Consider the following 23,988-nt stretch of genomic DNA (forward strand, 5'->3'; position numbering starts at 1 on the left):
CACCTCGTTACCACTTCTTGCTTCAGATGATGGCAGGGCAGGTTCAGTAGTTTTTGGTGGTGCTCCAGTCTTCTGTACGTGGTGCCTGTACGCCGAAAGTGTCCCGCAATTCTTCTGGCCACCGACAGCATCTCTTGCACGCCCCTGTCGTTTTTTAAAAAATTCTGCACCACCAAATTCAAGGTATGTGCAAAACATGGGACGTGCTGGAATTTGCCCATATTTAATGCACACACAATATTGCTGGCGTTGTCCGATGCCACAAATCCACAGGAGAGTCCAATTGGGGTAAGCCATTCCGCGATGATCTTCCTCAGTTGCCGTAAGAGGTTTTCAGCTGTGTGCGTATTCTGGAAAGCGGTGATACAAAGCGTAGCCTGCCTAGGAAAGAGTTGGCGTTTGCGAGATGCTGCTACTGGTGCCGCCGCTGCTGTTCTTGCGGCGGGAGTCCATACATCTACCCAGTGGGCTGTCACAGTCATATAGTCCTGACCCTGCCCTGCTCCACTTGTCCACATGTCTGTGGTTAAGTGGACATTGGGTACAGCTGCATTTTTTAGGATACTGGTGAGTCTTTTTCTGAGGTCAGTGTACATTTTCGGTATCGCCTGCCTAGAGAAGTGGAACCTAGATGGTATTTGGTAACGGGGGCACACTACCTCAAGAAATTGTGTAGTTCCCTGTGAACTAACGGCGGATACCGGACGCACGTCTAACACCAACATAGTTGTCAAGGCCTCAGTTATCCGCTTTGCAGCAGGATGACTGCTGTGATATTTCATCTTCCTCGCAAAGGACTGTTGGACAGTCAATTGCTTACTGGAAGTAGTACAAGTGGTCTTCCGACTTCCCCTCTGGGATGACCATCGACTCCCAGCAGCAACAACAGCAGCGCCAGCAGCAGTAGGCGTTACACGCAAGGATGCATCGGAGGAATCCCAGGCAGGAGAGGAATCGTCAGAATTGCCAGTGACATGGCCTGCAGGACTATTGGCATTCCTGGGGAAGGAGGAAATTGACACTGAGGGAGTTGGTGGGGTGGTTTGCGTGAGCTTGGTTACAAGAGGAAGGGATTTACTGGTCAGTGGACTGCTTCCGCTGTCACCCAAAGTTTTTGAACTTGTCACTGACTTATTATGAATGCGCTGCAGGTGACGTATAAGGGAGGATGTTCCGAGGTGGTTAACGTCCTTACCCCTACTTATTACAGCTTGACAAAGGCAACACACGGCTTGACACCTGTTGTCCGCTTTTCTGTTGAAATACCTCCACACTGAAGAGCTGATTTTTTTGGTATTTTCACCAGGCATGTCAACGGCCATATTCCTCCCACGGACAACAGGTGTCTCCCCGGGTGCCTGACTTAAACAAACCACCTCACCATCAGAATCCTCCTGGTCAATTTCCTCCCCAGCGCCAGCAACACCCATATCCTCCTCATCCTGGTGTACTTCAACACTGACATCTTCAATCTGACTATCAGGAACTGGACTGCGGGTGCTCCTTCCAGCACTTGCAGGGGGCGTGCAAATGGTGGAAGGTGCATGCTCTTCACGTCCAGTGTTGGGAAGGTCAGGCATCGCAACCGACACAATTGGACTCTCCTTGTGGATTTGGGATTTCGAAGAACGCACAGTTCTTTGCGGTGCTTTTGCCAGCTTGAGTCTTTTCAGTTTTCTAGCGAGAGGCTGAGTGCTTCCATCCTCATGTGAAGCTGAACCACTAGCCATGAACATAGGCCAGGGCCTCAGCCGTTCCTTGCCACTCCGTGTGGTAAATGGCATATTGGCAAGTTTACGCTTCTCCTCCGACAATTTTATTTTAGGTTTTGGAGTCCTTTTTTTACTGATATTTGGTGTTTTGGATTTGACATGCTCTGTACTATGACATTGGGCATCGGCCTTGGCAGACGACGTTGCTGGCATTTCATCGTCTCGGCCATGACTAGTGGCAGCAGCTTCAGCACGAGGTGGAAGTGGATCTTGATCTTTCCCTAATTTTGGAACCTCAACATTTTTGTTCTCCATATTTTAATAGGCACAACTAAAAGGCACCTCAGGTAAACAATGGAGATGGATGGATACTAGTATACTTATGGATGGACTGCCGAGTGCCGACACAGAGGTAGCTACAGCCGTGGACTACCGTACTGTGTCTGCTGCTAATATAGACTGGATGATAATGAGATGAAATCAATATATATATATATGTATGTATATATAATATCACTAGTACTGCAGCCGGACAGGTAGATAATATATTTATTAGGTAATGATGACTGATGACGGACCTGCTGGACACTGTCAGCTCAGCAGCACCGCAGACTGCTACAGTAAGCTACTATACTATAGTAGTATGTACAAAGAAGAAAGAAAAAAAAAAACCACGGGTAGGTGGTATACAATTATGGATGGACTGCCGAGTGCCGACACAGAGGTAGCTACAGCCGTGGACTAACGTACTGTGTCTGCTGCTAATATAGACTGGATGATTGATAATGAGATGAAATCAATATATATATGTATGTATATATAATATCACTAGTACTGCAGCCGGACAGGTAGATCATATATTTATTAGGTAATGATGACTGATGACGGACCTGCTGGACATTGTCAGCTCAGCAGCACCGCAGACTGCTACAGTAAGCTACTATACTATAGTAGTATGTACAAAGAAGAAAGAAAAAAAAAAAACCACGGGTAGGTGGTATACAATTATGGATGGACTGCTGAGTGCCGACACAGAGGTAGCTACAGCCGTGGACTAACGTACTGTGTCTGCTGCTAATATAGACTGGATGATTGATAATGAGATGAAATCAATATATATATGTATGTATATATAATATCACTAGTACTGCAGCCGGACAGGTAGATAATATATTTATTAGGTAATGATGACTGATGACGGACCTGCTGGACACTGTCAGCTCAGCAGCACCGCAGACTGCTACAGTAAGCTACTATACTATAGTAGTATGTACAAAGAAGAAAGAAAAAAAAAACCACGGGTAGGTGGTATACAATTATGGATGGACTGCCGAGTGCCGACACAGAGGTAGCTACAGCCGTGGACTAACGTACTGTGTCTGCTGCTAATATAGACTGGATGATTGATAATGAGATGAAATCAATATATATATGTATATATAATATCACTAGTACTGCAGCCGGACAGGTAGATAATATATTTATTAGGTAATGATGACTGATGACGGACCTGCTGGACACTGTCAGCTCAGCAGCACCGCAGACTGCTACAGTAAGCTACTATACTCTATAGTAGTATGTACAAAGAAGAAAGAAAAAAAAACCCACGGGTAGGTGGTATACAATTATGGATGGACTGCCGAGTGCCGACACAGAGGTAACTACAGCCGTGGACTAACGTACTGTGTCTGCTGCTAATATAGACTGGATGATTGATAATGAGATGAAATCAATATATATATGTATGTATATATAATATCACTAGTACTGCAGCCGGACAGGTAGATAATATATTTATTAGGTAATGATGACTGATGACGGACCTGCTGGACACTGTCAGCTCAGCAGCACCGCAGACTGCTACAGTAAGCTACTATACTCTATAGTAGTATGTACAAAGAAGAAAGAAAAAAAAAAAACCACGGGTAGGTGGTATACAATTATGGATGGACTGCCGAGTGCCGACACAGAGGTAGCTACAGCCGTGGACTAACGTACTGTGTCTGCTGCTAATATAGAGTCTAGACTGGATGATAAATTATTGATAATGAGATGAAATCAATATAATATCACTAGTACTGCAGCCGGACAGGTACTATATATATTTATTATGTAATGACTGATGACGGACCTGCTGGACACTGTCAGGTCAGCACAGCACCGCAGACTGCTACAGTAAGCTACTATAGTAGTATGTATAAAGAAGAATGAAAAAAAAAAAAACACGGGTAGGTGGTATACAATATTATATATATATATATATTATATACAATTATATATATATATATATATATATATATATATATTAAACTGGTGGTGATTGATTATTAAACTGGTGGTCACTTCAGGTCACGTTGCAACTTGCAACTAGTACTCCGAGGCCTAAGCAGACAATCACAAAATATATTATTATACTGGTGGTCAGTGTGGTCACAACAATGTCAGTGTGGCACTGACTCTGGCAGCAAAAGTGTGCACTGTACGTTATATGTACTCCTGAGTCCTGCTCTCAGACTCTAACTGCTCCCCACTGTCAGTGTCTCCCCCACAAGTCAGATAATACACTTACAGTCACACTATCTAATCTATAAATATCACTTCAGCAAGTAGTATAGTAGTATACAGTATAGTAGTACTCCTCCTAATAATGCTCCCCAAAATACTGTGTCTCTCTCTTCTCTAAACGGAGAGGACGCCAGCCACGTCCTCTCCCTATGACTCTCAATGCACGTGTGAAAATGGCGGCGACGCGCGGCTCCTTATATAGAATCCGAGTCTCGCGATAGAATCCGAGACTCGCGAGAATCCGACAGCGTGATGATGACGTTCGGGCGCGCTCGGGTTAGCCGAGCAAGGCGGGAAGATCCGAGCCTGCTCGGACCCGTGTAAAAAACCTGAAGTTTGGGCGGGTTCGGATTCAGAGGAACCGAACCCGCTCATCTCTACAGTATACTACAGTACAATAGTCCAGTGCTGTTCTCGCTGCCTAGTGTCAATTCTAGTATCCTCATCAGTGCTCAGTATCACTACTCATTGTCTTGTGCTGCATTGTGGTGACCGGTATACTACAGTACAATAGTCCAGTGCTGCATCTCGCTGCCCATTGTCAGTTCTAGCATCCTCATCAGTGCTCAGTATCACTGCTCATTGTCTTGTGCTGCATTGTGGTGACCAGTATACTACAGTACATTACTAAAAGTCCAGTGTCTTGTGCTGCATCTTGCTGCTGTAGGGTGCTGTGGTAGTGTCCTGTCACTGCGCATAGGTCATCGTCATTCCAGTCACAGTGGTATCTGGTGTCTATCTAGTGGTATCTAATTCCAGACATCACTACCGTCAAATTCCAGATATATTACTGGCATATAATTCCATACATTAAAAAATGGAGAACAAAAATGTGGAGGGTAAAATAGGGAAAGATCAAGATCTACTTCCACCTAGTGCAAAAGCTGCTGCCACTAGTCATGGCAGAGACAATTCAATGCCATCAACGTCGTCTGCCAAGGCCGATGCCCAATGTCATAGTAGAGAGCATGTAAAATCCAAAAAACAAAAGTTCAGTAAAATGACCCAAAAATCTAAATTAAAAGCATCTGAGGAGAAGCGTAAACTTGCCAATATGCCATTTACGACATGGGGTAAATTTACTAAGGTGGAAGATTTTTAGAACTGATGATGTTGCCCATAGCAACCAATCAGATTGTATCTATTATCTTCTAGAAGCAGCTAGACAAATGTTAAGTAGAATCTGATTGGTTGCCATGGGCAACATCACCAGTTCTAAAAAAACTCCCACCTTAGTAAATTTACCTCATGGAGTGGCAAGGAACGGCTGAGGCCCTCTCCTATGTACATGGTTAATGTTTCAGCTTCACATGAGGATGGAAGCACTCATCCTCCCGCTAGAAAAATGAAAAGAGTTAAGCTGGCAAAAGCACAGCAAAGAACTGTGCATTCTTCTAAATCAAAAATCCCCAAGGAGAGTCCAATTGTGTCGGTTGCGATGCCTGACCTTCCCAACACTGGACGGGAAGAGGTGGCTCCTTCCACCATTTGCACGCCCCCCGTAAGTGCTGGAAGGAGCACCCACAGTCCAGATCCTGATATTCAAATGGAAGATGTCACTGTTGAAGTACACCAGGATGAGGATATGGGTGTTGTTGGTGCTGAGGAGGAAATTGGCAAGAAGGATTCTGATGGTGAGGTGGTTTGTTTAAGTCAGGCACCCGGGGAGACACCTGTTCTCCGTGGGATGAATAAGGCCATTGACATGCCTGGTCAAATTACAAAAAAAATCACCTCTTCGGTGTGGAATTATTTCAACAGAAATGCGGACAACAGGTGTCAAGCCATGTGTTGCCTTTGTCAATCTGTAATAAGTAGGGGTAAGGACGTTAACCACCTAGGAACATCCTCCCCTATACGTCACCTGGAGTGCATTCATCAGAAGTCATTGACAAGTTCAAAAACTTTGGGTGACAGTGGAAGCAGTCCACTGACAACTAAATTCCTTCATACTCTTGTACCCAAGCTCCTGAAAACCACCCCACCAACTCTCTCAATGTCAATTTCCTCCTTAGACAGGAACACCAATAGTCCTGCAGGCCATGTCACTGGCAAGTCTGATGAGACTTCTCCTAACTGGGATTCCTCTGATGGATCCTTGAGTGTAATGCCTACTGCTGCTGGCGCTGCTGTTGTTGCTGCTTGGAGTCGATCGTCATCCCAGAGGGGAAGTTGGAAGACCACTTGTACTACTTCCAGTAATCAATTGACTGTCCAACAGTCCTTTACGAGGAAGATGAAATATCACAGTAGTCATCCTGTTGCAAAGCAGATAATTCAGGCCTTGACAACTATGTTGGTGTTAGATGTGCATCCGGTATCCGCCGTTAGCTCACAGGGACTTAGAGAATTTATTGAGGTAGTGTGTCCCCGGTACCAAATACCATCAAGGTTCCACTTCTCTAGGCAGGCGATACAGAGAATGTACACAGACGTCAGAGAAAGACTCACCAGTGTCCTAAAAAATGCAGTTGTACCCAATGTCCACTTAACCACGTGGACAAGTGGAGCAGGGCAGCCTCAGGACTATATGACTGTGACAGCCCACTGGGTAGATGTATTGCCTCCCACAGCAACAACAGCAGCGGCGGCACCAGTAGCAGCATCTCGCAAACGCCAACTCGTTCCTAGGCAGGCTACGCTTTGTATCACTGCTTTCCATAGGAGGCACACAGCTGACAAACTCTTACGGAAACTGAGGAACATCATCACAGATTGGCTTACCCTAATTGGACTTTCCTGGGGATTTGTGACATCGGACAACGCCACCAATATTGTGCGTGCATTATATGTGGGCAAATTCCAGCACGTCCCATGTTTTGACATACAATGAATTTGGTGGTGCAGAATTTTAAAAAAAATGACAGAGGCATGCAGGAGATGCTGTCGGTGGCCCAAAGAATTGCAGGCCACTTTCGGCATTCAGCCACCGCGTGCCGAAGACTGGAGCACCAGCAAATACTCCTGAACATGCCCTGCCATCAGCTGAAGCAAGAGGTGGTAACGAGGTGGAATTCAACCCTCTATATGCTTCAGAGGATGGAGGAGCAGCAAAAGGCCATTCAAGCCTATACATCTGCCTACGATATAGGCAAAGGAGGGGGAATGCACCTGACTCAAGGGCAGTGGAGAATGATTTCAACGTTGTGCAAGGTTCTCCAACCCTTTGAACTTGCCACATGTGAAGTTAGTTCAGACACTGCCAGCCTAAAGTCAGGTCATTCCCCTCATCAGGCTTTTGCAGAAGCAGCTGGAGAGATTGAAGGAGGAGCTAAAACCGAGCGATTCCACTAGGCATGTGGGACTTGTGGATGGAGCCCTTCATTCACTTAACCAGGATTCATGGGTGGTCAATCTGTTGAAATCAGAGCACTACATTTTGGCCACCGTGCTCGATCCTAGGTTTAAAGCCTACGTTGTATCTCTCTTTCTGGCAGACACAAGTCTGGAGATGTTCAAAGACCTGCTGGTGAGACACTTGTCAAATCAAGCGGAATGTGACCCGCCAACAGCTCCTTCTTCATTATCTACCGCCACTGGAGCTGCCAGGAAAAGGATAACATTTCCAAAACCACCCGCTTGCGGTGATGCAGGGCAGTCAGGAGTGAAAACTGACATCTGGTCCAGACTGAAGGACCTGCCAACGATTACTGACATGTCGTCTACTGTCACTGCATATGATTCTGTCACCATTGAAAGAATGGTGGAGGATTATATGAGTGACAGCATCCAAGTAGGCATGTCAGACAGTCCATAAGTATGCTGGCAGGAAAAAGAGGCAATTTGGAGGCCCTTGCACTAACTGGCTTTATTTTACCTAAGTTGCCCCCCCTCCAGTGTGTACTCCGAAAGAGTGTTTAGTGCAGCTGGTAACCTTGTCAGCGATCAGTGTAGGAGGTTACTTCCAGAAAATGTGGAGAAGATGATGTTCATCAAAATGAATTATAATCAATTCCTCCGTGGAGACATTTACCAGCAACTGCCTCCAGAAAGTACACAGGGACCTGTGATGGTGGATTCCAGTGGGGACGAATTAATACTCTGTGAGGAGGGGAATGTACACAATGAAAGTGGTGAGGAATCGGACGATGAGGAGGAGGTGGACATCCTGCCTCTGTTGCTTCTTTTTTGGTCTGGCCCAAACCAACCAGTCATTTCAGCCATATACAACATAAGGACAATTCCATCTTGCACCTCTTTTTTTATTTATCTTTGCATCATGTGCTGTTTGGGGACTATTTTTTTAAGTGTCATCCTGTCTGACACTGCAGTGCCACTCCTAGATGGGCAAGGTGTTTGTACCGCCCACTTGGGTCACTTATCTTAGTCATCCAGCGACCTCGGTGCAAATTTTAGGACTAAAAATAATACTGTGAGGTGTGTGTTCAGAATAGACTGGAAATGAGTGGAAATTATGGTTATTGAGGTTAATAATACTATAGGATCAAAATTACCCCCAAATTCTATTATTTAAGCTGTTTTTGAGGGTTTTTGTAAAAAAAAAAAAAACCCGAATCCAAAATGCACCCGAATCCGACAATAATTCTTAAGGAGGGTTTGCCAAAACGCGTCCGAATCCAAAACATGACCGCGGAACCATATCCAAAACCAAAACACAAAACCCGAAAAATGCCAGCTGCACATCTCTAGTATAATGTGCTTTACCTGGTGCAATGGGTATAATGTGCTCTTCCTGGCGCAAAGTGTTTACCATGCTCTACCTGGCTCAAAGTGTAGACGTGCTCTGTCTGCTGCAATATGTATAACATGCTCTACCTGGCACAGTGTGTATAGGAGGTTCTATCTGGTGCAATGTGTATAAGTGGCACTATTGTGTGGTGTAATGTGAATTGGCACTATTATGTGGCTATGCTCCTTCCCCATGAAGCCACACCCCTAAAATTTTGCTGCGCGCCTAAGGCACGCACATTCCATACCTGCATATAATCAGGTCATTTGAGCAGTAATCCCACCCACTTGGCAGGCTCCACCACCTCAACAGACCCCACCCATATTAGGGCTGCTACCATAAATATCCCTGGCTGGTTTTCGGTCAAAATCCGCCCCTGATCCTGCCTCTGTGGTATCCACATGCTTAGGTTTCTCCTGATCTAGAAAGGAGATATCTTCATTTTTCTCTGGCCCCCACCACTGCATACAATCTTCCCCCAGACCAACTACCACTAACATCCCCAATCCCGCTCCCAACCTGCCGACACTACCACAAAAGGAGACAGAGGACACTAGACATAACACATTATTAAAAATTAATAATATAAAAGCATGTTTGTGCACTGTAAAATGAAAAATGAAATTTCTGCGCCCAGGACATCCCTGTTCTTCAGGATGCGGTTATGCAATCACAATACCGATGCTGGGGTCCCGAACCCAGCATATCCCGCCGGTCAGCATGCCAACCAACATGGACTTTTCCCACTTGTGGGTGTCCACAACACTTCTAGAGTGGGAATAGTACTTGTGATGAGCGCAGCGAGCCCACAAGGGGCTTTGTCATCGCACCCTCCCCCGCCTGCCAAATAAATACCAGCATTGTTATTGTGACCGGCGGTCTCCTGACCGGCGGTCACACATACCCAAGCCCTGATCTTCTGATCAGAACAGTATATTCGTCTGAATAAAAGGGTGCAATGTACATTCATTCAGGAAATGTGTATGTACCTCAAGGCTTATCTCAGGGTTACTTTACGAGCTTCAACACAGGATCTAGAACTTCTTTGCCCTAAATTCAAAAGATATTATAGCACAGGTCCATTGATCCGTGTTAATTCCCCACTGCTAGCACCTTACCCTTACAGCTGCTGCTGCTAATAACCCTGCCTCCCCTTAGGACCTGCTACCACTGCAGACACACGCACCCCCCCTTGGACCCACCTCAGGACTGGCTGAGGCTAACAACAAAGCAGCAGCTGTCGCCGCTAACACTCCTTTACCCTCCCGCTCCCCGGGTCTGCTGTTGCTGTAGACACTCACTCCTCCCAATTCACGGACCAGCTCCTCTCCATATGCAAACCACAGTGACAGGTATGATAAAGCTGCCAGGTATTTGCAGCGAAACACGTCAGTTGACTTCACCACATCAACCATCCTATACTGGAGAGAATTACCTCTATGCTGCTGGGACCATTAGTGGACTGAACCGGGAAAATTTCCATAAAGACAGACTAACTATGCTACTCTGTTGGAGCACTGCAAACCTAATGAGGATTGTCCAATGAGGTATCCTTGGGACACAGCTTCAATCCAGCCCTTCAGCGGACTCTATTAGGAGTCTGAGACCAGAGACGGAAATGGGGATGATCTCATATAAAGTGGGTATCATTGTGACTGCAAAAATACACTAAAGGATTGTAATAGTCATGTACAGTATACTTAAGTTAACAGTAACAAGGCTCATAAAAAAGTGTTAGATTCAGCCTCAGTGAGGGGTCTGAGCTAACCCTGGTGTAAGTGTAAAAGATGAAAGTGACAACTGCAAAGCTGTTAATTATGATTGGTTGCAACTGTGAAAAACACAACAATTTATTCAAAATCCATATAACAGGAAGAGTGGTGTTTAAAAAATAATTTTACTCTGCAAACTGTCCTCATTTTACAGTTAAAAACTAATTCATGCACAGTTAGAGAGTAGAGACAGCTGGAGAAGACTGGACATATAAGTGTTGAAATAAAATAAAATCACCTGTGTCTGATTCACACAGGCCTGGTGACAGGGGGGCAGTGCCAGCTCCAGGCACATTCAACCCAATTGGCTGCAGGTGGCTCTAGGAATTTAAGGGTGGTTGGCCATTTCTAATATGGTGCTGGCTGTAAGCCAATCAGAGCTTGTGGACCAGTAGCAGCGGCTCCTGATTAAATGACTGACAGCAAGCTTTGATTGCCTCATGAACCACACTATATTTGAGATGGAAGCTGCCAAAGATGGGAGACTGGACTGAGGGTCAAGAGAGGTGCTTGCTGTGCTCTCCTATCCTTGGACACAGCAGCAGCAGAGCCCAGCAGCAACAGCAGGGCCCAGCAGCGCCAGCAGCAGAGCCCAGCAGTGGCAGCAGCAGAGCTCATCAGTGGCAGCAGCAGAGTTCAGCAGTGCTGGTGGTGAGCAGTACTACTGTGGGCATATGTGTATCTGTCATTACTCTGGCCATGTATGTATCTGGCACTACTTGGAGCATATGTGCATCTGGCACTTTTGGGGGCCTTATGTGTATCTGGCACTACTGTGGCTATGTGTGTATCTGGCACTACTGGAAGCATAAGTGTATCTGGCACTATTGGGGCATTATGTGTTTCTGGCCCTATTGGGGCATTATGTGTATCTGACACTATACTGGGGGCAGTATGTGTATCTGACACTATACTGGGGGCAGTATGTGTATCTGGTACTATAGTGGGGCATTATGTGTATCTGGCACTACTGGGGGACATTATGTGTATCTGGCACTATTCGGGGCAGTATATGTATTTGTCACTATTGAGGGCATATGTGTACCTAACAGTATTGGGAGTAGTATGTGTATCTGGTACTATAATGGGGACATTATGTGTTTCTGGCATTATTAGGGGCATATGTGTATCTGGCACTATTGAGGGCATATGTATATCTGGAACTACTAGTGGCATATGTGTATCTGGTATTAATGGGGCAGTATGTTTATCTGGCACTACTGGGGCATTACGTGTATCTGGCACTATGGGGGCATTATATGTATCTGGCATTACTAGAAGCATATGTGTATCTGGCACTATTGGGGTCATTATGTGTATCAGGCACTATTGGGGCAGTTTGTGTATCTGGCACTATACTATGGAAATTATATGTATCTTGCACTACACTGGGGCATTATGTGTATATGGCCCTATTGGAGGCATATATGTATCTGGCACTATTGGGGGCATTATGTGTATCAGGCTCTATTGGGTCAGTTTGTGTATCTGGCACTATACTATGGACATTATATGTATCTTGCATTACACTGGGGGCATTATGTGTATATGGCCCTATTGGAGGCATATGTGTATCTGGAACTATTGGAGATATGTGTATCTAGCCCTATTGAGGGCATATGTGTATCTGGCACTATTAGTGGCATATGTGTATCTGGCATATTGGGAGCATTATGTGTTTCTGACACTATTGGGAGCATATGTGTATCTATCACTACTGGGGGAATGTGTGTTCTAGCACTACTGCAGACATATGTGTGTTTGGCACTATTGGGGGAAGTATTTGTATCTGGCACTACTGTGGGCATATGTGCATCATGTTGGGGGAATTATGTGTATATGGCACTATTGGATGCAGTATGTGTATCTGGCACTATAAAGGCAGTATGTTTATCTGGCACTATACTGAGGGCACTATGTGTATCTGCCAATATTAGAGGGCATTATGTTTATCTAACACTACTGAGGGCATTATGTGTATCTGGCACTCTACTGTTGGCATTATGTGTATCTGGCACTCTACTGGGGGGCATTATGGGTGTTATTCAGAGATGAATGCAATCTTGCTTTCACAGGAAGATCTGTGTTTATCTACTAACATGCTGGGGGCCACCCAGCACATGCCAAGGCCGCCCTGTATGTGTGTGGTGCCACCCCACAATGCATTTGCAATTTAATTGCAAGCAGGTAGTCTAGCTTCATTTTTATTCTCTGAGTGGCTGCTTGTGATGTCATACAGGCACCCTGAGCACAATCTGGACATGCCTGAATTGTCCGGACCACGCCACCAAAACACTGCATTGACACCCCCATGATGGCTGCCACTCTATATCACATTTTGGCCGCATTCTTCCGGTATGCGGCCGCATGGTGAAGGTAGATTCATGCAAACTATGGCTAGTGCACATGCTCAGACGAGATGGATGTGGCCGCTACATGTAAAATGCAATGGCTGCATTCAACTCTGAATAAGGCCCTTTGTGTATCTGGTACTCTGCTGGGGCATAATGTGTATCTGCCCCTATAGAACGTTATCTGTATACGACACTATACTGGGGACATTATGTGTAAGGCGCACTACTGTGGTAGAGACATACTGTGGCATGTGAGGAAGAAGGGAAGGAGAGGCAGACTGCTGTTTGTGTGGGAGGAAGGAGTGTTGGAGAGACAGGTTGGTGTGTGTGTGTGTGTGTGTGTGTGTGTGTGTGTGTGTGTGTGTGTGTGTGTGTGTGTGGAGAAACAGGCACATTGAGCTGGGGCTTTAGGGATGTGGTAGGAGAGAAGGAGGAAGGAGAGAGGGAGAGAAAGGAGAGATAGACTGTGGTATGGGAGGAAGGAAAGAGGGGGAGGCAGACTGTGGCGTGTGTGGGAGAAAGGAGAAAGGGAGAGACAGACCATGGTGTGTGTTTAGGAGAGAGGAGGGAGGGAGGCTTACGTGTGTGTGTGTGTGTGTGTGTGTGTGTGTGTGTGTGTGTGTGTGTAAGAGGAAGCAGAGTGGGAGAGGCAGACTGTGGTATGGGAGGAAGGAGAGAGGGAGGGGGAGACTGTGTTGTGTGTGGGAGGAAGGAGAGAGGGAGAGGCAGACTGGTGTGTGTGGGAGGAAGAAGGGAGTGAAAGGCAGAATGGTGTGTGTAGGAGGAAGGAGAGAGGGTGACACAGACTGTGGTGTGTGTGTAGGGGGAAGGAGAGAGGGAGACACAGACTGTGGTAAGTGTGGGAGAAAGGAGAGAATCACATATTTTTAAATGTATATGTTAGAGATGGGCGGGTTCGGTTCTCAGAGAACTGAACCCCCCGAACTTTGCCTTCCAAGTCTGGATCCGAGCCAGGCTCGGATTTTCCCTCTTGACTCGGAAACCCGAACTCGGCAAAACGTCATCATCCCGCTGTCGGATTCTTGCGGGATTTAGATTGCATATAAGGAGCCGCACGTCGCACCCATTTTCACTCCAGTCTCGGAAAGTGAGAGGACGAGTATTCAGTGTGCCCAGTGTCTGTTTATTGGGGCTGGAACGTGGGGTGACAAGTGTTGTGCTGCTCAGTCCAGTCCATATATCCAGTGTAGCTGTAAAGTGGTGCTGTGTTGTGCAGACCAGTCCAGTGTAGTCAGTGTATTGTGCTGTATCAATCCAGGCAAATATATCCAGTGTAGCTGTAATGTGGTGCTGTGTTGTGCAGACCAGTACAGTGTAGTCAGTGTATTGTGCAGACCAGTCCAGTGTAGGTCACTCAGTGTATTGTGCTGTATCAGTCCAGCCATTCACAGTGTTGGTGTTCTCTGCTGCCATATATCCAGTGTAGCTGTAAAGTGGTGCTGTGTTGTGCAGACCAGTCCAGTGTAGGTCACTCAGTGTATTGTGCTGTATCAGTCCAGCCATTCACAGTGTTGGTGTTCTCTGCTGCCATATATCCAGTGTAGCTGTAATGTGGTGATGTGTTGTGCAGACCAGTCCAGTGTAGTCAGTGTATTGTGCTGTATCAATCCAGGCAAATATATCCAGTGTAGCTGTAATGTGGTGCTGTGTTGTGCAGACCAGTCCAGTGTAGTCAGTGTATTGTGCTGTATCAGTCCAGCCATTCACAGTGTTGGTGTTCTCTGCTGCCATATATCCAGTGTAGCTGTAAAGTGGTGCTGTGTTGTGCAGACCAGTCCAGTGTAGTCAGTGTATTGTGCTGTATCAGTCCAGCCATTCACAGTGTTGGTGTTCTCTGCTGCCATATATCAGTAATTCCAGTATATATATATCAGCAATTCCAATGACAATATACTAGAGATGAGCGGGTTCGGTTCCTCGGAATCCGAACCCGCCCGAACTTCATTTTTTTTTACACGGGTCCGAGCGACTCGGATCTTCCCGCCTTGCTCGGTTAACCCGAGCACGACCGAACGTCATCATCCCGCTGTCGGATTCTCGCGAGGCTCGGATTCTATCGCGAGACTCGGATTCTATATAAGGAGCCACGCGTCGCCGCCATTTTCACACGTGCATTGAGATTCATAGGGAGAGGACGTGGCTGGCGTCCTCTCCGTTTATAGAGAAGAGAGTGAGACAGTAGAGAGAGACACAGTAGTAATTTTGGGGAGCATTAGGAGGAGTACTAGACTAGTTACTTGCTGAAGTGATAGATAGTGTGACTGTATTATCTGACTTGTGGGGGAGACACTGACAGTGGGGAGCAGTTAGAGTCTGAGAGCAGGACTCAGGAGTACATATAACGTACAGTGCACACTTTTGCTGCCAGAGTGCCACACTGCCATTGTGACCACACTGACCACCAGTATAATATATATTGTGATTGTCTGCTTAGGAGTACTACTTGCAAGTTGCTGATAGTGTGACCAGTGACCTGACCACCAGTTTAATAATCACCACCAGTTTAATATATATATATATATAATTGTATATAATATATATATAATATTGTATACCACCTACCCGTGGTTTTTTTTTTCTTTCTTCTTTATACATACTACTATAGTAGCTTACTGTAGCAGACTGCGGTGCTGCTGAGCTGACAGTGTCCAGCAGGTCCGTCATCAGTCATTACATAATAAATATATCTACCTGTCCGGCTGCAGTACTAGTGTGATATAATATATATTGATTTCATCTCATTATCATCCAGTCTATATTAGCAGCAGACACAGTACGGTAGTCCACGGCTGTAGCTACCTCTGTGTCGGCAGTCGCTCGTCCATCCATAATTGTATATCACCTACCCGTGTTTTTTTTTTTTTTCTTTCTTCTTTATACATACTACTATAGTAGCTTACTGTAGCAGTCTGCGGTGCTGCTGAGCTGACAGTGTCCAGCAGGTCCGTCATCAGTCATTACATAATAAATATATCTACCTGTCAGGCTGCAGTACTAGTGTGATATAATATATATTGATTTCATCTCATTATCATCCAGTCTATATTAGCAGCAGACACAGTACGGTAGTCCACGGCTGTAGCTACCTCTGTGTCGGCAGTCGCTCGTCTATCCATAATTGTATACCACCTACCCGTGGTTTTATTTTTTTCTTTCTTCTTTATACATACTACTATAGTAGCTTACTGTAGCAGTCTGCGGTGCTGCTGAGCTGACAGTGTCCAGCAGGTCCGTCATCAGTCATTACATAATAAATATATCTACCTGTCCGGCTGCAGTACTAGTGTGATATAATATATATTGATTTCATCTCATTATCATCCAGTCTATATTAGCAGCAGACACAGTACGGTAGTCCACGGCTGTAGCTACCTCTGTGTCGGCAGTCGCTCGTCCATCCATAATTGTATACCACCTACCCGTGGTTTTTTTTTTTTTTCTTCTTTATACATACTACTATAGTAGCTTACTGTAGCAGTCTGCGGTGCTGCTGAGCTGACAGTGTCCAGCAGGTCCGTCATCAGTCATTACATAATAAATATATCTACCTGTCCGGCTGCAGTACTAGTGTGATATAATATATATTGATTTCATCTCATTATCATCCAGTCTATATTAGCAGCAGACACAGTACGGTAGTCCACGGCTGTAGCTACCTCTGTGTCGGCAGTCGCTGGTCCATCCATAATTGTATACCACCTACCCGTGGTTTTTTTTCTTTCTTTCTTCTTGATACATACTACTATAGTAGCTTACTGTAGCAGTCTGCGGTGCTGCTGAGCTGACAGTGTCCAGCAGGTCCGTCATCAGTCATTACATAATAAATATATATTCCTGTCCGGCTGCAGTACTAGTGATATTATATATATATATATATTAATTTCATCTCATTATCATCCAGTCTATATTAGCAGCAGACACAGTACGGTAGTCCACGGCTGTAGCTACCTCTGTGTCGGCAGTCGCTGGTCCATCCATAATTGTATACCACCTACCCGTGTTTTTTTTTTTCTTTCTTCTTGATACATACTACTATAGTAGCTTACTGTAGCAGTCTGCGGTGCTGCTGAGCTGACAGTGTCCAGCAGGTCCGTCATCAGTCATTACATAATAAATATATATACCTGTCCGGCTGCAGTACTAGTGATATTATATATATATATATTAATTTCATCTCATTTTCATCCAGTCTATATTAGCAGCAGACACAGTACGGTAGTCCACGGCTGTAGCTACCTCTGTGTCGGCAGTCGCTGGTCCATCCATAAGTATACTAGTATCCATCCATCTCCATTGTTTACCTGAGGTGCCTTTTAGTTGTGCCTATTAAAATATGCAGAACAAAAATGTTGAGGTTCCAAAATTAGGGAAAGATCAAGATCCACTTCCACCTCGTGCTGAAGCTGCTGCCACTAGTCATGGCCGAGACGATGAAATGCCAGCAACGTCGTCTGCCAAGGCCGATGCCCAATGTCATAGTACAAAGCATGTAAAATCCAAAACACCAAATATCAGTAAAAAAAGGACTCCAAAATCTAAAATAAAATTGTCGGAGGAGAAGCGTAAACTTGCCAATATGCCATTTACCACACGGAGTGGCAAGGAACGGCTGAGGCCCTGGCCTATGTTCATGGCTAGTGGTTCAGCTTCACATGAGGATGGAAGCACTCAGCCTCTCGCTAGAAAAATGAAAATACTCAAGCTGGCAAAAGCACCGCAAAGAACTGTGCGTTCTTCGAAATCCCAAATCCACAAGGAGAGTCCAATTGTGTCAGTTGCGATGCCTGACCTTCCCAACACTGAACGTGAAGAGCATGCGCCTTCCACCATTTGCACGCCCCCTGCAAGTGCTGGAAGGAGCACCCGCAGTCCAGTTCCTGATAGTCAGATTGAAGATGTCAGTGTTGAAGTACACCAGGATGAGGAGGATATGGGTGTTGCTGGCGCTGGGGAGGAAATTGACAAGGAGGATTCTGATGGTGAGGTGGTTTGTTTAAGTCAGGCACCCGGGGAGACACCTGTTGTCCGTGGGAGGAATAGGGCCGTTGACATGCCTGGTGAAATACCAAAAAAATCAGCTCTTCGGTGTGGAAGTATTTCACCAGAAATGCGGACAACATTTGTCAAGCCGTGTGTTGCCTTTGTCAAGCTGTAATAAGTAGGGGTAAGGACGTTAACCACCTCGGAACATCCTCCCTTATACGTCACCTGCAGCGCATTCATAATAAGTCAGTGACAAGTTCAAAAACTTTGGGCGACAGCGGAAGCAGTCCACTGACCAGTAAATCCCTTCCTCTTGTAACCAAGCTCACGCAAACCACCCCACCAACTCCCTCAGTGTCAATTTCCTCCTTCCCAAGGAATGCCAATAGTCCTGCAGGCCATGTCACTGGCAATTCTGACGAGTCCTCTCCTGCCTGGGATTCCTCCGATGCATCCTTCCGTGTAATGCCTACTGCTGCTGGCGCTGCTGTTGTTGCTGCTGGGAGTCGATGGTCATCCCAGAGGGGAAGTCGTAAGCCCACTTTTACTACTTCCACCAAGCAATTGACTGTCCAACAGTCCTTTGCGAGGAAGATGAAATATCACAGCAGTCATCCTGTTGCAAAGCGGATAACTGAGGCCTTGACAACTATGTTGGTGTTAGACGTGCGTCCGGTATCCGCCGTTAGTTCACAGGGAACTAGACAATTTCTTGAGGTAGTGTGCCCCCGTTACCAAATACCATCTAGGTTCTTCTTCTCTAGGCAGGCGATACCGAGAATGTACACGGACGTCAGAAAAAGACTCACCAGTGTCCTAAAAAATGCAGTTGTACCCAATGTCCACTTAACCACGGACATGTGGACAAGTGGAGCAGGGCAGGGTCAGGACTATATGACTGTGACAGCCCACTGGGTAGATGTATGGACTCCCGCCGCAAGAACAGCAGCGGCGGCACCAGTAGCAGCATCTCGCAAACGCCAACTCTTTCCTAGGCAGGCTACGCTTTGTATCACCGGTTTCCAGAATACGCACACAGCTGAAAACCTCTTACGGCAACTGAGGAAGATCATCGCGGAATGGCTTACCCCAATTGGACTCTCCTGTGGATTTGTGGCATCGGACAACGCCAGCAATATTGTGTGTGCATTAAATATGGGCAAATTCCAGCACGTCCCATGTTTTGCACATACCTTGAATTTGGTGGTGCAGAATTTTTTAAAAAACAACAGGGGCGTGCAAGAGATGCTGTCGGTGGCCAGAAGAATTGCGGGACACTTTCGGCGTACAGGCACCACGTACAGAAGACTGGAGCACCACCAAAAACGCCTGAACCTGCCCTGCCATCATCTGAAGCAAGAAGTGGTAACGAGGTGGAATTCAACCCTATATATGCTTCAGAGGTTGGAGGAGCAGGAAAGGGCCATTCAAGCCTATACAATTGAGCACGATATAGGAGGTGGAATGTACCTGTCTCAAGCGCAGTGGAGAATGATTTCAACGTTGTGCAAGGTTCTGCAACCTTTTGAACTTGCCACACGTGAAGTCAGTTCAGACACTGCCAGCCTCAGTCAGGTCATTCCCCTCATCAGGCTTTTGCAGAAGAAGCTGGAGGCATTGAAGGAGGAGCTAAAAGGGAGCGATTCCGCTAGGCATGTGGGACTTGTGGATGGAGCCCTTAATTCGCTTAACAAGGATTCACGGGTGGTCAATCTGTTGAAATCAGAGCACTACATTTTGGCCACCGTGCTCGATCCTAGATTTAAAACATACCTTGTATCTCTCTTTCCGGCAGACACAAGTCTGCTGGGGTTCAAAGACCTGCTGGTGACAAAATTGTCAAGTCAAGCGGAACGCGACCTGTCAACATCTCCTCCTTCACATTCTCCCGCAACTGGGGGTGCGAGGAAAAGGCTCAGAATTCCGAGCCCACCCGCTGGCGGTGATGCAGGGCAGTCTGGAGCGACTGCTGATTCTGACATCTGGTCCGGACTGAAGGACCTGACAACGATTACGGACATGTCGTCTACTGTCACTGCATATGATTCTCTCCCCATTGAAAGAATGGTGGAGGATTATATGAGTGACCGCATCCAAGTAGGCACGTCAGACAGTCCGTACTTATACTGGCAGGAAAAAGAGGCAATTTGGAGGCCCTTGCACAAACTGGCTTTATTCTACCTAAGTTGCCCTCCCACAAGTGTGTACTCCGAAAGAGTGTTTAGTGCCGCCGCTCACCTTGTCAGCAACCGGCGTACGAGGTTACTTCCAGAAAATGTGGAGAAGATGATGTTCATTAAAATGAATTATAATCAATTCCTCCGTGGAGACATTGACCAGCAGCAATTGCCTCCACAAAGTACACAGGGAGCTGAGATGGTGGATTCCAGTGGGGACGAATTGATAATCTGTGAGGAGCGGGATGTACACGGTGATATATCGGAGGATGATGATGAGGTGGACATCTTGCCTCTATAGAGCCAGTTTGTGCAAGGAGAGATTAATTGCTTCTTTTTCGGTGGGGGTCCAAACCAACCCATCATTTCAGTCACAGTCGTGTGGCAGACCCTGTCACTGAAATGATGGGTTGGTTAAAGTGTGCATGTCCTGTTTATACAACATAAGGGTGGGTGGGAGGGCCCAAGGACAATTCCATCTAGCACCTCTTTTTTCTTTCATTTTTCTTTGCGTCATGTGCTGTTTGGGGAGTGTTTTTTGGAAGGGCCATCCTGCGTGACACTGCAGTGCCACTCCTAGATGGGCCAGGTGTTTGTGTCGGCCACTAGGGTCGCTTATCTTACTCACACAGCTACCTCATTGCGCCTCTTTTTTTCTTTGCGTCATGTGCTGTTTGGGGAGTGTTTTTTGGAAGGGCCATCCTGCGTGACACTGCAGTGCCACTCCTAGATGGGCCAGGTGTTTGTGTCGGCCACTAGGGTCGCTTATCTTACTCACACAGCTACCTCATTGCGCCTCTTTTTTTCTTTGCGTCATGTGCTATTTGGGGAGTGTTTTTTGGAAGGGCCCTCCTGCGTGACACTGCAGTGCCACTCCTAGATGGGCCAGGTGTTTGTGTCGGCCACTAGGGTCGCTTATCTTACTCACACAGCTACCTCATTGCGCCTCTTTTTTTCTTTGCGTCATGTGCTGTTTGGGGAGTGTTTTTTGGAAGGGCCATCCTGCGTGACACTGCAGTGCCACTCCTAGATGGGCCAGGTGTTTGTGTCGGCCACTAGGGTCGCTTATCTTACTCACACAGCTACCTCATTGCGCCTCTTTTTTTCTTTGCGTCATGTGCTGTTTGGGGAGTGTTTTTTGGAAGGGCCATCCTGCGTGACACTGCAGTGCCACTCCTAGATGGGCCAGGTGTTTGTGTCGGCCACTAGGGTCGCTTATCTTACTCACACAGCTACCTCATTGCGCCTCTTTTTTTCTTTGCGTCATGTGCTATTTGGGGAGTGTTTTTTGGAAGGGCCCTCCTGCGTGACACTGCAGTGCCACTCCTAGATGGGCCAGGTGTTTGTGTCGGCCACTAGGGTCGCTTATCTTACTCACACAGCTACCTCATTGCGCCTCTTTTTTTCTTTGCGTCATGTGCTGTTTGGGGAGTGTTTTTTGGAAGGGCCATCCTGCGTGACACTGCAGTGCCACTCCTAGATGGGCCAGGTGTTTGTGTCGGCCACTAGGGTCGCTTATCTTACTCACACAGCTACCTCATTGCGCCTCTTTTTTTCTTTGCGTCATGTGCTGTTTGGGGAGTGTTTTTTGGAAGGGCCATCCTGCGTGACACTGCAGTGCCACTCCTAGATGGGCCAGGTGTTTGTGTCGGCCACTAGGGTCGCTTATCTTACTCACACAGCTACCTCATTGCGCCTCTTTTTTTCTTTGCGTCATGTGCTGTTTGGGGAGTGTTTTTTGGAAGGGCCATCCTGCGTGACACTGCAGTGCCACTCCTAGATGGGCCAGGTGTTTGTGTCGGCCACTAGGGTCGCTTATCTTACTCACACAGCTACCTCATTGCGCCTCTTTTTTTCTTTGCGTCATGTGCTGTTTGGGGAGTGTTTTTTGGAAGGGCCATCCTGCGTGACACTGCATTGCCACTCCTAGATGGGCCAGGTGTTTGTGTCGGCCACTAGGGTCGCTTAGCTTAGTCATCCAGCGACCTCGGTGCAAATTTTAGGACTAAAAATAATATTGTGAGGTGTGAGGTATTCAGAATAGACTGAAAATGAGTGGAAATTATGGTTTTTGAGGTTAATAATACTTTGGGATCAAAATGACCCCCAAATTCTATGATTTAAGCTGTTTTTAGTGTTTTTTTTTTAAAAACACCCAAATCCAAAACACACCCGAATCCGACAAAAAAATTCGGTGTGGTTTTGCCAAAACGCGGTCGAACCCAAAACACGGCCGCGGAACCGAACCCAAAACCAAAACACAAAACCCGAAAAATTTCAAGTGCACATCTCTACAATATACGCTGCTGCTATATTTATCCACTGCTGCAATATAACAATTATAACAACATATTGGGCTGCATCAGAACAGTGGTAGTGTCCTGTGACATCAGTAATTCAAGTGACGATATACGCTGCTGCTATATATATCCACTGCTTCAGTATAACAATTTTAACAACCTGTTGGGCTGCATCTGTTCCTGCATGCAATAATTGACACATACATGTGATGTACTCAATTATCCCAGTGCGAGTTTGGCCAATATATCACACCACATCTGCATCCTTGAATACAGATGGTGATAAAAAGGCCCCTTAGTCTTTTATTCTCACCATGTGTCTGATATGACTCATGGTGCAGCTAACTTGGATGACACACCCAACAGGGCAACGGTATTTGGTCCAATTTGAAGTGTGTGTGGATGCATCTGTATAATCTAATCTTTGATCTAACATAAATATATTTTTTTCTTATATTATTATTATTGTCTAAATTAAGCAATTTTTGCTTAACTGCGCATGTGCTACGGCCAGTGTGCGATCGCATCCCGAAAAATGGCGGTGGACCGCCTGCAGATGCAGCCTAGCTACATCTTCAGGGGTTCATCTTTAATTTCAGCCTCAGTGATGCGATCGCAATTGTTTTGCAATCACATCGCTGGCTGCCAATTAGCATGCTGGGCGGTCTTACCCTGCGCGGGACGGCCCCCAGCATTCTGCAGAAGCGATTACAGATTGTGCTTTTTAGCAGAATCTGCAATCCAACCTGAATAGTGTCTATAGAGCCAACATTTTATGCAGCACTATACTGAGAATACATTTGTCTTCCTCGTTAGTTCCAGTATTTTTAAAGCTTACAATCTAAATTCTCAAACACAGAAACTAGAATAATGTTGTCATAATAGTTTACATACCCTCACTGAAAACATGTTGCAAAGTCTCCATTGGAAATTTTAATACATCATCTTGAAAGGCCCGTTCTGAATTCATTGTAAAATATGTTTCCAGATGTTCTCTAGAGTCAAAGCCATCTTCAGGATAGTATTTATGGGAGCAGGAATCCATCTCGTATTATTGTATTACAGACTGACTGACCTTCAATTCTTTGTCCCTCTTTTCTTTGAATGGCCCAGGCATTCAGATTATATATTCACCAGGACCCATTTATATTCATCAGAAGCCGGAACATCAATATTATCACATCCTAGATGTGCTGCTCATTAGAATGCATGAGATGGGGTGATGATCTCCTAACATAAACTTGTTTTTTTTTTCTCACATGTTTTTCATTTTTAACATTTAGATATTTATTGTAATTTAAAATGAGCTTTGGCTGTGAATTGCATCAAAGTAAAGACAAAAGTTTTAAAGGTTCTGCTCACTCAAACTCAACAAGAGACACATAATCTTCATAACCTCAGTAGAATTCTCCAT

The 23,988-nt window shown here is 45.9% G+C and overlaps 1 protein-coding gene across 1 annotated transcript in view; it reads right to left on the minus strand.

Moving 5' to 3' along the window:
• The window catches only part of LOC134965597 (nicotinamide N-methyltransferase-like), a 108,494-nt gene extending 84,843 nt beyond the window's left edge, over positions 1 to 23,651 (minus strand). Inside the window, exon 1 of the mRNA XM_063941947.1 lies at positions 23,469 to 23,651. Within this exon, the coding sequence (XP_063798017.1) occupies positions 23,469 to 23,619 (151 nt within the window). The 5' untranslated portion in view covers positions 23,620 to 23,651. The remainder of the gene's footprint in view (positions 1 to 23,468) is intronic.
• Positions 23,652 to 23,988: the final 337 nt, after the last annotated feature.

Source organism: Pseudophryne corroboree, chromosome 10 (assembly GCF_028390025.1).
Source record: "Pseudophryne corroboree isolate aPseCor3 chromosome 10, aPseCor3.hap2, whole genome shotgun sequence".
In the NCBI taxonomy this organism is placed as follows: domain Eukaryota; kingdom Metazoa; phylum Chordata; class Amphibia; order Anura; family Myobatrachidae; genus Pseudophryne; species Pseudophryne corroboree.